The sequence below is a fragment of the Ornithorhynchus anatinus genome, chromosome X5, assembly GCF_004115215.2.
Source record: "Ornithorhynchus anatinus isolate Pmale09 chromosome X5, mOrnAna1.pri.v4, whole genome shotgun sequence".
Lineage (NCBI taxonomy): Eukaryota > Metazoa > Chordata > Mammalia > Monotremata > Ornithorhynchidae > Ornithorhynchus > Ornithorhynchus anatinus.
The window spans coordinates 24,134,148-24,148,224 of record NC_041753.1 but is presented as its reverse complement, the minus strand read 5'-3'; the positions used below and the strand labels follow the sequence as shown (position 1 = coordinate 24,148,224).

At 59.3% G+C, this 14,077-nt stretch overlaps 1 protein-coding gene and 1 long non-coding RNA gene across 3 annotated transcripts; one reads left to right on the top strand and one right to left on the bottom strand.

Moving 5' to 3' along the window:
* The first annotated feature begins 2,991 nt into the window (after positions 1 to 2,991).
* LOC103168555 (zinc finger protein 202-like) lies at positions 2,992 to 12,084 on the top strand. Of its 2 annotated transcripts, none has more exons than XM_029054885.2 (7): positions 2,992 to 3,093; positions 5,170 to 5,731; positions 8,206 to 8,410; positions 9,035 to 9,108; positions 9,507 to 9,636; positions 10,391 to 10,504; positions 10,816 to 12,084. In XM_029054885.2, the coding sequence occupies exons 2-7, from the start codon at positions 5,288 to 5,290 to the stop codon at positions 11,652 to 11,654; spliced, it is 1,806 nt and encodes a 601-aa protein (XP_028910718.1). In that variant the 5' UTR covers positions 2,992 to 3,093; positions 5,170 to 5,287; the 3' UTR covers positions 11,655 to 12,084. The 2 variants fall into 2 exon arrangements, with proteins under 2 accessions (XP_028910718.1, XP_028910717.1); XM_029054884.2 differs by having other exon boundaries at positions 10,391 to 10,516.
* Positions 12,085 to 12,879: 795 nt separating this feature from the next.
* Positions 12,880 to 13,577, bottom strand: LOC114807956. The gene is made up of 2 exons (XR_003755952.1): positions 13,332 to 13,577; positions 12,880 to 13,186 (listed from the first exon to the last, which is right to left on the bottom strand). It is a non-coding gene; the product is annotated as an uncharacterized LOC114807956 (long non-coding RNA).
* Between the last annotated feature and the right edge of the window lie 500 nt (positions 13,578 to 14,077).

Here is a 14,077-nt window from a genome sequence, read left to right as displayed (position 1 = left end):
AATATTTATTAGCCCAGCGTGGCCGGGACCGTGAATCCATCCGCACGTGCCACTCAAAAGATCTACCTCACCGTCAGTGGCGTCTTCTCTGAATTCGAAGGGCAGCTATGCAATTTTTGTTTTTTAATGGGATTTGCTCAGCGCTTACTATGAGCCGGGGGCTGTATTGAGGGCTGGGGTAGATACAAGCTCAATCGCCTTGGACACAGTTCGTGATCCACCTCACCGTCTTAATCGCCGTTTCCCGAAGTAATCGAGGCACAGAAAAGTTAGACTGTGAGCCCCAAGTGGGACAAGGACTCTGTCCAACATAATCTGTATCTACCCCGGCGCTTAGAACAGCGTTTGATTTTACGTAGTAAATGCTCAACAAATGCCGTTAAAAAAAGGTGCGACTTGCTCAAAGTATTCATTAAGTGCTCACTGCGTGCTCTGTGCTCAGTGCATGGAAAGAATACGTGGGTAGGAATTGGACACGGTCCCTGAACTTCAAGGGGCTCGCAAACTAAGAATAAAGGGGAGAGACGGGCCGGACTGATAAGGGAGAGGGGTCACATCGCCTACCTCCGGGTCTCGGTTGCCCTCATTTCCCTCTCTGGTCCTCAAGGCGTGCGATCTTAAGGATTTGATCACCCAGTGGAGACCGGGACGTTAGGAAGAGTCGTTCAGGTTGGATAGGCGGGGCGGGCGCCAGGCAGGCCTCCTCCGCCGGTCTGTCTCCGGAGTAGGGGGACGATCAACGATTCGCACAGAATCGGTGATCGACTGGTAAGGGTGGGGACGAGAGGGGAGTGGGCAGAGGGAATGGCAGGGCTTGTTACGAGGAGCTGGAGTATACTGGAAAGGGCAGGGAGAGGGTCTGGAATTGTAACGGATCTGAGTGGCTCGGAGTCCTAAGAACCGAACGTTTGCGTTATCAGCCAAAGAGAGGGCAGTAGATGAAACTCAAACTGGGTAGTTGGGTTGGGAACGGAGGTAGAACCAGTGGCTGAAATCAATCAATCGATGGTCATTACTGAGTGCTTACTTTGTGCGGAGGACTGTACTAAGCACTTGGGTGAGGACAGTACAACAGAGTTGGTTGACACATTGCCTGCCCACGGGGAGGTCACAGTCCACAGCGGGAGACGGACATTAAAATGAATTCTAGATACGGCAGAGATTACTTTTGCACCATTTGTTATATTCCGTTCCCGGTGGGCCCAATACCAGGTACCCCCGTCCCCTGCTTTCTGACTGTGAGTCCCCCTGGATTTTCTACACCGCTCTTGTCCTTGAACCTTTCCCTAGCACTTAGTACTGAATCGATCAATCCGAGGTATTGATTGAGCACTAGCTGTGTGCAGAGGACTGTACTAAGGGTCTGGGAGAGTGCAGTACAAAAGAGTTGGTAGACACGTTCTCTGCTCACCACTCAAGAGGGGGAGACAGACATTAATATAGATAAATGATTTATACCTTATAGATATGTACGTAAGTGCTGTGGGGCTACTACAAAATGCCCCTAAGGTCACAGATCCAAGCGCAGAGCTGATTGATCAGTCGATGGCATTTATCGAGCCCTTACTGTGTGGAGAGCGCTATACTAAGTGGTTGGGAGAGTTCAGTTGAAAAGCGTTGGTCAACATGTCTCTGTCTCCCCCCTTCCAGTCTGTGAGCCCGTTGTTGGGCAGGGATTCATTCAGCAGTATTTATTGAGCCGCTTACTATGTGCAGGGCACTGTACTAAGCGCTTGGAATGTCCAAATCGGCAACAGATAGAGACAGTCCCTGCCCACTGACGGGCTTACAGTCTAATCGGGGGAGACGGACGGACAAAAACAGTAGCCATAAAGAGAATCAAGGCATGGTCTCTGTGGCTGAATTGGACTTTCCAAGCACTCAGTACAGCGCTCTGCACACAGTAAGCGCTCAGTAAACGGGATCGAATGAGCGTGTTCCCTATCCCGCCCTCCTGGGCCCTTTCCCTTCACATTCCCCACCTCTGTTTTGTAAAACCCTATTTCTTAAGTCCTTACTAGGTGCCATCCGCCGTACTAAGCGCTGGGGGTAGATGCAAGCTGATCGGGTTGGACACAATTCATGTTCCACCTCACAGTCTTAATCCCCCTTTTCCAGATGAGGGAACCGAGGCCCGGAGATGTGAAGTCACTTGTCCGAGGGGTCACCCCGCGGACGGGTGGTAGAGCTGGGATTCATTCCTTCATCCAGTCGTATTTATTGAGCGCTTACTGGGTGCAGAGCACCGTCCTAAGCGCTTGGAAAGTACAATAAAGAGAGGCAGTCCCTGCCCACCCCGGGTTTACAGTCTAGAACCCAGGGCCTTCTGACTCCCACCCCCCCGATCTAGCGACTGGACCACACCGCTTCACACGGTTAACTCTGTTAGACTGTGAGCCCGTTGCTGGGCAGGGATTGTCTCCATCTGTTGCCGAATCGGACATTCCGAGCGCTTAGGACAGTGCCCTGCACATAGTAAGCGCTCAATACGACTGAATGAATGAACGAACGAATGCTCCCCCGACCCGCTTCGCGCCCCCCCGCCCCGCCCCCCGTCATCAGCAGCGGTGTCGCTGGAGTAGCGGGACGAGCCCCTAGAGGGCGCCAAATCGCCCAGGACAAATCTGCCCAGCAACCTGTGCCCCCCTCCCGCCGTGGACTTTAGATGCCGCCCCCTTGTCCCGCCTCCTCGTCCCGGCCGCAGCCTATCGTAACCCCGCCAGGATGAGCGGCGCTCTCTCATTGGCTGTCTGAAATTCCCAGCCGACCGACCGCCAATCGGACAGAGGCTCGGAGGCGCAAGGGCTGGGGCGCCCTCGATTCGGCCGCCATCTTCGAACCGGGCGACGGGCGCCTTCCGGCGGCGGCCATCTTAACCCCTGGCACGTAGTCACTTGGGCGGACATCTTGGAGCCTGGCAGCTTTCCTGTCCCCTCTTCCCCCCCCCCCCCCTCCTCCGTCCCCCGCCCCCTCCCCGCCCCCAGCTGAGGAAAGGGACCCCGGCCAATTTGATGTCTGAGGACGCGGTCGGGTCGGGAGCTGCTCGTCTCCTCCGGTTCCTTCCCCCTCCCTCTCTCCCTCCTAACGACCGAGGTGAGAACCCTCGCTGACCCAGGCCGGCTTGGGTCACCTCACGACCGGCCCCGGCGAAGAGGGGAAACTGAGGGCCGGGAGGCGGGAGGGAGGGATCGGGGTGGGGGGAAGGGAGGGGGATGGAGGAGGAGGAAGAGGTATGTAGAGGTATGATCGTACATATCTTTACATTATTCATTATAAATGATTTATTTACATAAATGTCCGCCTCCCCGCCTAGACTGGAAGCTCGTTGTGGGCAGGGGACGTGGCTGCCAATTCTGTCGTATTGGACTCTCCCGAGCGCTTAGTACAGGGCGGTGCACACAGTGAGAGCTCAATAAATGCCATTGATTGACCTCTAGACTGGAAACCCGAGGGCAGGGAACGTGTCTGACAACTCAGTTGGATCGTAGTCTCCCAAGTGCTTAGCACAGTGCCCTGCCCACCGTAAGCGCTCAGTAAATACGACTGAACGAATGAGAATGTAGGGGAGGCGGGAGGGGGCGGTGGTCAGGGTGCGTGGCAATGGGGTGGCTAAGGGATTCACTTATATTCAGTCGGATTTAACTGAGCGCTTACTGTGTACGGAGCACCGTGCCAAGCGCTTAAGCACCGCGATGACGGCTGGGGAGAGACGGGGTGAGGGGGGTCTTGGAGGGCCATCAGTCAATCGGTGGTATTTATTGAACGCTTACTGTGTGCAGAACACTGTATTAAGCACTCGGGAGAGGACGGTAAAAGCTGGTAGGCACCACCTCTGCCCTTACGGAGCAGAGAGACGGGGAAGAGTATCAGGAGACGGACACGAAGTACTGGAGGTTTCGGGGTTGGGTGACTCTCGGAGCGGCCGGGGGTACGGACATAAGCGCGTAATCGGTCGTCGTCATCAACGGTATTTCTTGGGCGCTCACTGTGTGCAGAGCACGGTACTAAGCGCTTGGGAGAGTACAGTACGACAGAGTTGGTAGATATTCCCCCTGCCCACCTAATCAATCAACCAGCATTATTTACTGGGCACCTCCTTCTGACGGAACACCGGTCCGAGTGGTCGGGAGAGTCCAGTAGAGGTAAAAGAGTCGATCTCGCCCCTTAAGGACTCCCCAACCTAACCGCGGGCAGACACGCCAGATGCTTTTCAGATAGGGGGAGAAAGAGAATTGCAGTGCGGGACGGGTGAACGGATAAGTGCTTCGACGGTAGGGCATTTCAATCGATCGGAAAAGAGGTCCCAAATGGGATTGGGCATGCGAAAGTGCTAAAGTGGTCATTGGGAGGATATGTGACCCAAGGAGAAGGAGATTGAATTGGAGAAAGCCTCCTGGAGAAGGTGGGGTTTCGGGAGGACTTTGAAGATGAGAGAGGGGGAGGGCTTGAGCCAGGACCCCGAGGGGTGAAAGCGAGGGCCAGAGGAGAAGGCGAGTCTGTGAGGAATGAAGAGTCTGAGCTGGGGCCGAGGGGGTGAACAGAGCAGGTGAGCAAGAAGGAGTGAACTGGCAGAGATCAATCCATCGATCAGTCACTGAGCGCTTACTATGGGCAGGGCACTCTTCTAAGCGCCTGGGAGAGTACAGTATAACACAGTTGGTAGACAATTTCGTGCCCACAGGAGCTTCCAGTCTAGGAGGCCTTGAGGACAGTGGTCAGGAGTCTTTGCTTGAAGTGGAGGGAAACGGGGAGCGAGAGGAGGGAGGCAGGTGGACTGATAAAGGGGAGGCTGGTGGCTTGCGCCTCAGGGCAATGGCAAAGAGAGTGTGGCCTAGGGGAAAGAGTCCGGGCATGGGATTCAGAGGACCTGGGTCTAGTCCTGGCTCCGCCGCTTGTCTGCTGGGCGACCTTGGGCAAGTCACTTAACTTCTCTGTGCCGCAGTTCCCTCATCTGCAGAATGGGGATTCAATCCCTGTTCTCCCTGCTGCTTAAACTGTGAGTCACATGTGGGACTTGATTATCTTGCATCTACCTCAGCGTTTAGCCCAGGGCTTGGCATGTGCACTTGGGAGGCACGTGCCCTTTGTCTTCACGTCCGTTCCGTCCCCCCCGCCCCCAGGTGTCAGCCCAGTGGACACGGTCCCTTCTCTGTGGTTCTCGTTCTCCAGCGGCTGCCGCCCCGTCCCGTGCCGTCCCGTTCGGAGAAGCCTCCTTCCCGGTGCTCAGCTCCGCGGGGCTCCCAGAGGCGGATGCCAGCGGGGATCTGGACGTGAGCCGTCGAGCCAGATGATGCCAGCGGCTCTGGGCCCCCGGATTCCGGGTCCCCGGGGGCCGGAGGGTCCCCCCGTGCTGAAGGTGGAGGAGGCCGGCCCCCCGGCCAGCCCGGAGCCGGTCCCGCGGCGGGCCCCGCGGGTTCCCGAGCGTGGTCCCGAGCGGGGCCCCGAGCGGGGCCCCGAGCTCTGCCGCCTGCTGTTCCAGGGCTTCCGCTACGAGGAGGCCGCGGGCCCGCGCGCGGCCCTGGGGCGTCTGCGGGAGCTGTGCGGCCGCTGGCTGCGGCCCGAGCGGCGCACCAAGGAGCAGATCGTGGAGCTGCTGGTGCTGGAGCGGTTCCTCAGCGCCCTGCCCGCCCACCTCCAGGCCTGGGTGCGCGACCGGCGGCCCCACAGCGGCGACGAGGCCGTGGCCCTGCTCGAGGCCGCCCAGCCGGAGTCCGGGAGGCCGAGGCAGTGGGTGAGAAGAGGGAATTTTCATCTGGCGGAGAAGGGGCCGAGGCAGGCACGGTCAGGCACCTAGGCTGGGGCACTCCGGTCCGCCCCCTGGTTTGTTTTTTTAATGATATTTATTAAGCGGTTAGTAGGTGCCGGGCCCCGAACTAAATGCTGGGGTAGATACGACCTAATCGGGCTGGACACAGTCCCCGTCCCACGTGGGGCTCACGGTCTTCACCCTCGTTTTACAGATGAGGGAACTGAGGCCCAGAGACTTGCCCAAGGTCACCCAGCAGACGAGTGGTGGAGCCGGGATTAGAATGCGGGTCCTTCCGACTCCCAGGCCCGGGCTCTTTCCACTAGGCCACACCGCGTCCGGATTTCCCGATTTCTCGGGAAATCCATTCTGCGGGGGTGGAAAGTTGAGCACCAGGTGTTTGACAAGAAGGGGGTTGAGGGGCTTTCTGTTCCTCCCTATATCCAGCTCTCTCTCCCAGTCTTTTGGCTTCCGTGTCTGGCTCTTCTCCCTGTCTCGCTCTGCCTGTTTCTGTCTCCCGCCGGTTCTCTTGCTCTCTGCCTCTATCCCTTCAGGAGCCTTCGGCCTGACTTAGTTCTCACCTCCTCCCAATCGGTCAATCGATCAATCAGCGGTATTTACTGAGCGCTTCCTGTGTGCAGAGCACTGGACTTCGGGAGCGTGCAGTACAGCGTTATCATTATCGTATTTGGTGAGCACTTACTATGCGTCAAACGCTGTTCCAGACGCTGGGGTCGATGTGTGTTAATCAAGTCCGACAGAGTCCCCGTCCCACATGGGGCTCACGGTCTGCCCTTACGGAGTTTCCAATCTAGTGACTCTCTGAGTTACCTCTTTCCCATCATCAAAATGGCTCCCGAGAGGCCCCGCCCCCTGCAAACGTGTCCCGGTGAGCAGGATCGGAGGGGTGCCGTACTCCAGGCCTCTCCCTCCCCCTGCGACCCGCCACCCCCCACCTCTCTTCTTTTCTCCCTCCCTCTCCCCTCACCCCTCCATTCAGAGTACCCGTGTCGTATAGCTCGAATGTATAGTTCATTTCATTTAGGTCTGGTCTGTATTTGGACAGTTTGATTCCGTGGATCTCTGTGTTATTTGCTATCTCCGTCACCACCGCCTTGGTCAGATTTCTTTTCCGATCAGTTTCGTTAATCCACTTCAAATTCAATTCATTCAGCTCACCTTCTGTTGACATTTACCGAGCGTTCCCTTGGACGCGCAGCCCTGTGCTGAGGGATACGGAACCACCCAACAAGGGAAGCACCGTGGCCTGGCGGAAAGAGCCTGGGAGTCGGGGGACCCGGGTTCTAACTTGGGCTCTTCCATTTTTTTAAGAAAAGGGTATTCGTTATGCACGTACTGTGTGTTAAACACCGTTCTGAGCGCTGGGGTAGGTACAGGTTAATTAGGTCCACCGACCGCGTGGGACTTACAGTTTAGGCAGAGGGGAAAGAGGTCTCCCCGTTTTGAGGAAACTGAGGCACAGAGAAGCGAAGCGACCTGCCCCGGGTCACCCAGCCAGCACTTGGCAGAGCTGGCGTTAGAACCCAGGTCCTCTGACTCCCAGGCCCGGGCTCTCCCTTAGGCCATGCTGCCGTAGGACCTCGGGCAGGCCACTTCTCTTATCTGGGTCGCAGTTTCCCCATCTTTAAACTGGGGACTCAAACCCTGTTCTCCCTCCTACTTAGACCGTGAGCCCGATGAGGGACTGTGTCCGACTGGACTATCTCGCATCTTCCCCAGCGCTTAGAACGGTGCTTGGTGCGCACTAAGCCCTCACTTAACCAACACCACCATCGGCACGAATTATTAACAGCGGCGGACACAACCCCGTCCTCCCGGAGCTTTCTATTCTCACCCACCACAGGCGGGAGGAAGATTTCCTAATTTTACCGCCGCACTCTTTCCAGACCTCGTTCCGGAAGAGCTGGCCGCGCTCTCCGCCGTGCCTCGCCGGCACCCTCTCCCCCGCCATTAGCGTGAGAGTGGAGGGACTTTTCTAATCGTTGGACTCCCGTGCCTGAATGTCGATCGACTCAAGTTTTCACTCCAAGTGGGAGGTGGAGGGCGGGGCCCCCTGGTCAGGGAAGCCCGAGAGCTCATCAACACCTGACTGGCTCCGTGCCGCTCGCGGCCTGGCAGCCTGCTTCTCCTAGCCTAGCGCCGCCGTGCAGGTTGGAGGGGGCGGTGGGCCATCTCCAGCCCCCTCAGTGACTCCCCCGGCCCCGGGCCCGGGGGCGGCCGGAGGGAGCTAGGGGCCGGGGGGGGGGGGTGGGGGTGGGGGGCGGGGAGGGTCCCGATCAGATCCTATCCTGGCAGCCGGCTTCTCCTAGCCTCGCTCCCCGCTGCCGGTCGAAGGGGGTGGTGGGATATCTCCAGCCCCCTCGGTGACTCCCGCCGGCCCTGGGCCCAGGGGTGACTGAGAGGGGTGGGGGCGGGGGGGCGGGGAGGGTCCTTTCTAGGTGACGACCCGGGTCCACGGACAGGAAGTGTTGGCGGAGGAGGGGGCGCCCTCGGAGGCCGCCCCGCTGTCCCCGAGCCTGGGGCTGTCGGGACCCCCGGCCCGGGGCCCGGCCAGGGAGGAGGCCGCTGCCTGTGGACCGGACGTGGAGCCGAGAGAGCAGCCGGGCCTCGGCCTCAAAGAGCCTGGGCCGCTACAGGACGGCGGTGAGTCCCCGGGAGGGCCGTGGTGGCGGCAGAGGGACGGCGTCCCCCGAGAGTCAAAGCGTGAGCGGCCTGGAGGGGATCTTCAGGGCTCACCTTGTCCGTCCCCCCCCCCCCCAACTGCCTCGGTGCCCTTAAGCCAGCCCAGGCGAGGGAGCCCGTCTCGGCCAGTCAAATCAGTAGGATTTATCACGGTACCCACCACTTGGGAGGGTATAATAGCGTTAGTTGAGGTGGGTTATTTCCTGGGGCTGCTGAAGACTTGATCGACTGGAACCGTTTTTTTTTTTTGTTAATGGTGTTTGTTGAGCGCGTTTTGGCGGTGCGAACCAAGCGCCGTTCGGAGTGCTGGGGTGGATTCAAGATAATCAGGTCAGACACAGTCCGTGTCCCACGTGGGGCCCGCAGTCTTAATCCCCATTTTACAGATGAGGTAACTGAGGCCCAGAGAAGTTAAACGACGAGGCCTTCTGAGTTCCCTGGCGGTACGGGAGATTGCGTTGTAGCTTTGGCCAAGCGGGGGAGAGTGGCTCCCCCATTTCCCCCTGAGCCCCCGGTGGGGGGCAAGAGGGCAGTTCTCAGGTGGAGAGCTCCCAGCCCCTCTGACTCTCCCTTCTCCTCCCCCAGCTCCACTTGCTCCCCAGGAGGGGAGCCCTAGGGGCCAGGAGCTGGCAGCTGAACTCCTCCGAGCTGGGTTCCAGGTGAATATTTCCCCCTCCCGCCGGATTTCATAATAACTGCTGTAATCGTTAAGCATTTACTATGTGCCAGGCACTGTAACGAGCGCTGAAATAGATACAGGGTCATCAGGTTGGACACAGTCCCTGTCCCACATGGGGCTCACGGTCGAAACAGGACGGGGACGAGTATTGAATCCCCATTTTGCAGATGAGGTAACTGAGGTACAGAGAGGTTAAGGGACTTCCCTCTCCTTCTCTCTCCCCCTCTCTTTCTCCCTCTCTCTCCCTATCTCTCCTTCTCTCGCCCTCCCTCTCCTTCCCTCTCCTTTTTCCCTCCCATTTCCCTCTCCTTCTCTCTTCCTCTCTTTCTCTCCTTGACCCCCGACCATGTTCCCCCCCCCCCCCCATTTCAATTTTAGGGACTGGTGACATTCAAAGATGTAACCATGAGCATCTCCCAAGAAGAATGGGAACAGCTTGACCCCGACCAGGTGGACTTCTATGGAGAATACGTCCCTCAGGAGAACTGTGATTTCGTGGTCTCTTTGGGTAAGAATTCCCCCGCCCCCCACCCCCCAATCCTTGAGATTCGGGAGCAGTCACGTGACCCGACAGATCAGGGATAGGGATCTTCCAGTTCTTGTCACTTCACCTGGGGTCCTAGGGGCAGGAGGGGTCTGATGGCCAGGAGTCCGAAGAAGTCCTAGCCAGCCCACTCTCTGCCGTACGGTCTTGGGGAGCTGGCCTTGATTCTAATCTCCTGGAGGGCAGGGAACCTGCGTCTTGCGGTTGCGGGGGACTGTCTCAAACGCTTAGTTCCATGCTTTGCTCTCACCAGGTGCTCAATAAATACCTCCGATTGATCGAACCGATTCAGCTCCACTTTGCCGTGTGACCTCGGGCAAATCACTTCACCGTTCTGGGCCTCGGTTACCTCCGCTGTCAAATGGGGATTGAGACCGGGAGCCCTGTGTGGGACGGGAACTCTGTCCAACCTGATTAGCTTGTGTCTATCCCGGCGCCTAGTACACCGCCTGGCGCGGAGTAAGTGCTTGACGCGTACCATTAAAAAAAAATGCAGGCGTCACACAGCCTCCGCCCAAATCCATCTGCGCAGAGGCGACCCCTTCTAAGGTCCATTTTGAAATTTGATTTTTTTTTTTCCCCCCCCGAGTCGGTAGGGCTGTTATTCAGCTTGAGAGGGAATCTTCTGAGGCCTAGGTGATTTCCGGGGAGAGTGAGAAAAGCAGGAGAAGTCGAATGTGCCATAAAGCTCCGCCTCTTCCCCCCTTTTCCCCAACAGGGTTCTCCATTCCCAAGCCCCAAATCTTCTCCCACGAGGACGTCGGGGAAGGATTTTGGCTTCCGGACCTCCAGCCCTCGGAGGAGAGCGTCATCCCTAGAGGATTCTGTGCAGGTGGGAAGCAAGGTGGGAAAGGTACCCAGCCACCCTCTGTGGACCCCCAAATCCGGGCCATCTTTCCCGGACCCTCCATCCAGGATTGGCTTTCAGACTCACTCTGGGGACGTGAGTCTGCTCTGCTTTCCATATGGAACGAGGCGGGCATTTTGGGGTCGAAACAGCCCCCGCCCCCCACCCCCGCTCATCCCCGCCCCCAGCTCATCCCCCAGGAGAGATCTTAAGTGAACAGAGAAGGCGCCTCTCTGTGTCCCGGCCTCCCGGGGACCAGCCGGGGATCCCCGCCCCTCCCCACTCTCTCCCCACAGGAGCCGTCGGCGAGAACGAGGCCGACGTGGCGGCCGCTCAGCCGCGCCGGGCACCAGGCGGCCCGGAGGGGGACGTCCCGGGGGACTCCAGCTCGGTTCTTCTCGCCGGGGCCCCGGACACCCAGCCCCTTCTGGGGAGACCCTATGGGTGCCCGGAGTGTGGCAAAAGGTTCCGTTGGCAGTCGGACCTGGCCAGGCACCACAGGAGCCACACCGGGGAGCGGCCCTACCGCTGCCCCCGCTGCCCCAAGAGCTTCGGCCAGAACTCGCACCTCCGGCGGCACCAGAGAACCCACCCCCCGGAGAGGGCCGGCGAGGGCCAGGCGGGTGGGAGGAGGAGCGGCTGGGGCCTGGACCCCCTCCGCCTCCCGCTGAGAGGCCGCCCGCCCCAGAGGGGCCCCCGCCGCCCCGTCTGCGGGGGGCCCTTCCCCGCGGGGCCTCTCCGCCTCGAGCACAGGAGGTCCGGGGAGCAGCAGGGGAGAAGCTTCCCGCCGCCGAGCCCGGCTCCCCAGCTGCAGCACCGGAGAACGCCGGCTCTCGCCCCCACCGCGGAGAGCTGGCCGGCCCCAGCTCGGGAGTGGGGGAAGAGCCCCCTCTACTCCTGGGGGGATCGGCCCTCCCCGGGCCGGCCAAGCGGAAAGAGGCTCGAGCACGACTGGCCCCCGGCCAAGCCCCGGCAGGCCGCCGCGGCGGAGAAGGCCTACGCGCGGCCCCTCTGCGGGCCGAGCTTCGGCCCGAGCGTGCCCGTCGGCTCCGTCCCCGCTGGCTTCGCCCGGGAGGGGGACCCCGCCCACGTGAGGGGGATGGGCGTGGCGTCAGTGGAAAGCGGCCTCTGCTGAAACCCCCGCCGGACCGCCCCCCCCAGCCCGGAGGGAGCGCCCCGTTGAAGCCTCCCCTTGGGGAGGCGACGGGGAAGGAGCGTCCGAGAATCGCCCTTCCCCACGGGGAGCCGCCGGGCCCCATTAACGCCACGGCCGGGAATTCTTTCTCTCTGGGCCACTCTGTCTCGGTTTCCCTCTCCCGGCCCCTTTCCGTCTCGGCCCGGCTCCCTCGCCCACTCCCTGCCGCGATTCCCTTTGGCTCCAGGCGCTTTCTGACTGGCCTGGTCTCTCTTCCCACCTCCTGGGGGCAGAGCGTCCTGTCCTTCCTACGGGCCGGATGGCTGGCTGGGCTTTTCCGCGGAGAGGGAGGGACGACGATTGGGTATCCGTTTCCCATTTATGCCACCTCCTGGGGTGTCACGTGGCCCGCTCCTTGGCGGCAGTGGGCCCAGAGTCCCCCACTGGAGGAGGCAGAGAGAAAGGGTTTGTTGTCATTCTGTGGGAATATGTAGGGCCCCAAATCCTCGGTCTGGGGGGTGAGGGGCAGCGTGAGGATCGGAGGGGAATTCTTAAGCCCACTGTAGCCCTCCCCACCACCGACTCTGGGAAATGCGGGCACCACCCAGCAAGAGTTGACCCGAACGACAAGGAGTGATCGGGGGACCACCCTCCCGTCCTCCCCCCCGCCCCCCATCCTCCCACCGACCCGATCCGTCCCTTCCCCGGAGGCGGTGTTTCCGGGAGTCGACTGATCTCTCAAGCCTTTGCCAGAACCCTCGTTCCAGATTAGTGTTTCGAAGAGTTCAGATCATTTGCGCGTTCGACTTAAGTGATACGCTCCATTATCCAGAACCCCACAGCTGGCCCCGGTCCTGAGAGACGGGACTCTTTCTTATTTTTACTAAAATACGGTTACATCTGTTGTCCCCTGAAAATAGGAAATCAGGGACGATTTTAGTTGCACAGAGAAGCAGCGTGGCCTAGTAGAAGGAGCCTGGGTCTGAGAGGCAGAGGGCCTGGGTTCCGATCCCGGTTCCGCCACTTGTCTGCCGGGTGACCTCGGGCACGTCACTTCACTTCTCCGTGCCTCGGTCACCTCATCTGTAAAATGGGGAGTAAGACCGTGAGCCCCATGTGGAACGTGGACCGTGGCCAACCTGATTATCCGACATCTGCCCCAGTGCTTGGTACGGTGCCTGGCACGTAGTAAGCGCGGTACAGATACCATTTAAAAACAACAACGTAAAGAAAAATAAACTTTATATGGCATTGAAGAAAGGGATGCATTGAAGGGTTCTTTTTGGCCACCACTGAACCCTGTTGGGTCTCATGTCCTCACCCGCGTCACTCGTTCGCTCCTTAAGAGTATCCTACGTCTTCGGGGTTTTTCACCAAGATACCGAAGTCTGTACATGATGTAAAAATCCAGATCCGCCGGGCACGCCCTCGTATCCTAGGAAAGGGGTGTTTTTCTGGAAGCGCGACCCGAGGGGTGGACATTTCCGCGTCTTGAATTCGAGGGCCCCCTTGCTCGTGGAACTCTTCCGGGGCTTAGGGAGAGAGGGGAGGCTGTCGGACTAAAGCCCAGGACTGCAGCCGATCCCGGAATTTCCGGCTTCGAGGTGGGGTTTCTTGCTACCGAGGCGCCCCCCCCCCCCGCTGCCCCCCCAGCCCCCCGCCCCATTCCCCATTCACCTCATTCCCCGTGGACGTCTTGGGGAAAACTCTTTCGTAAGGGTCTCGAGGGCGGGGATTCTGTCCACCCACTGACTCGTGCTCGGCCAAGCACCGGGTCCACTGCTCCGCCGACATTAAACGCTCAATAAATACCATGGACCGACGGATCGGTCATTTGCCTTTGTAGAGTGAAAGCCTAAGAGACTTCATCTCTTCCCTTTTGTTTTTAGTCTCTCCCTAGAATTTATTGACTTAAATCCCTCTCCTTTCCACCCCCCCCCCCCCCCCCGCCCCCGAGGTGCTGGGCCCGTAACACCACCCAGGCCCAGCTGGTATGGAGCTCATTTTCCCAGAGTCCCGGAGGGACATAAAAGAAAGGCCTAGAGGGTCTAGTTTCCCCGCCAGGCTCAAGTGTTAGGAGACACGTTCTGTTTTCCAGCTCTGACTAGTCCCGGGCCCAGGGAGGTGCCGAGCAAAGAGGCAGAATCCTCTTATAAGGGATCCCTTCGGGGTCCCAAGGATCAGCGTGGCACAGTGGAAAGAGCCCGGGCTTGGGAGTCGGGAGATCATGGGCTCGAATCCCGGCTCTGCCGCTTGCCAGCTGTGTGACTCTGGGCAAGTCACTTAACTTCTCTGTGCCTCAGTTGCCTCATCCGTAAAACGGGGATTAAAACTGTGAGCCCCACGTGGGACCGCCCGATCTCCTTGTATCTTAACAAATACCACCGGTTTTTTTTAACACCCCCCCCCCCCCCCCCCAGTCA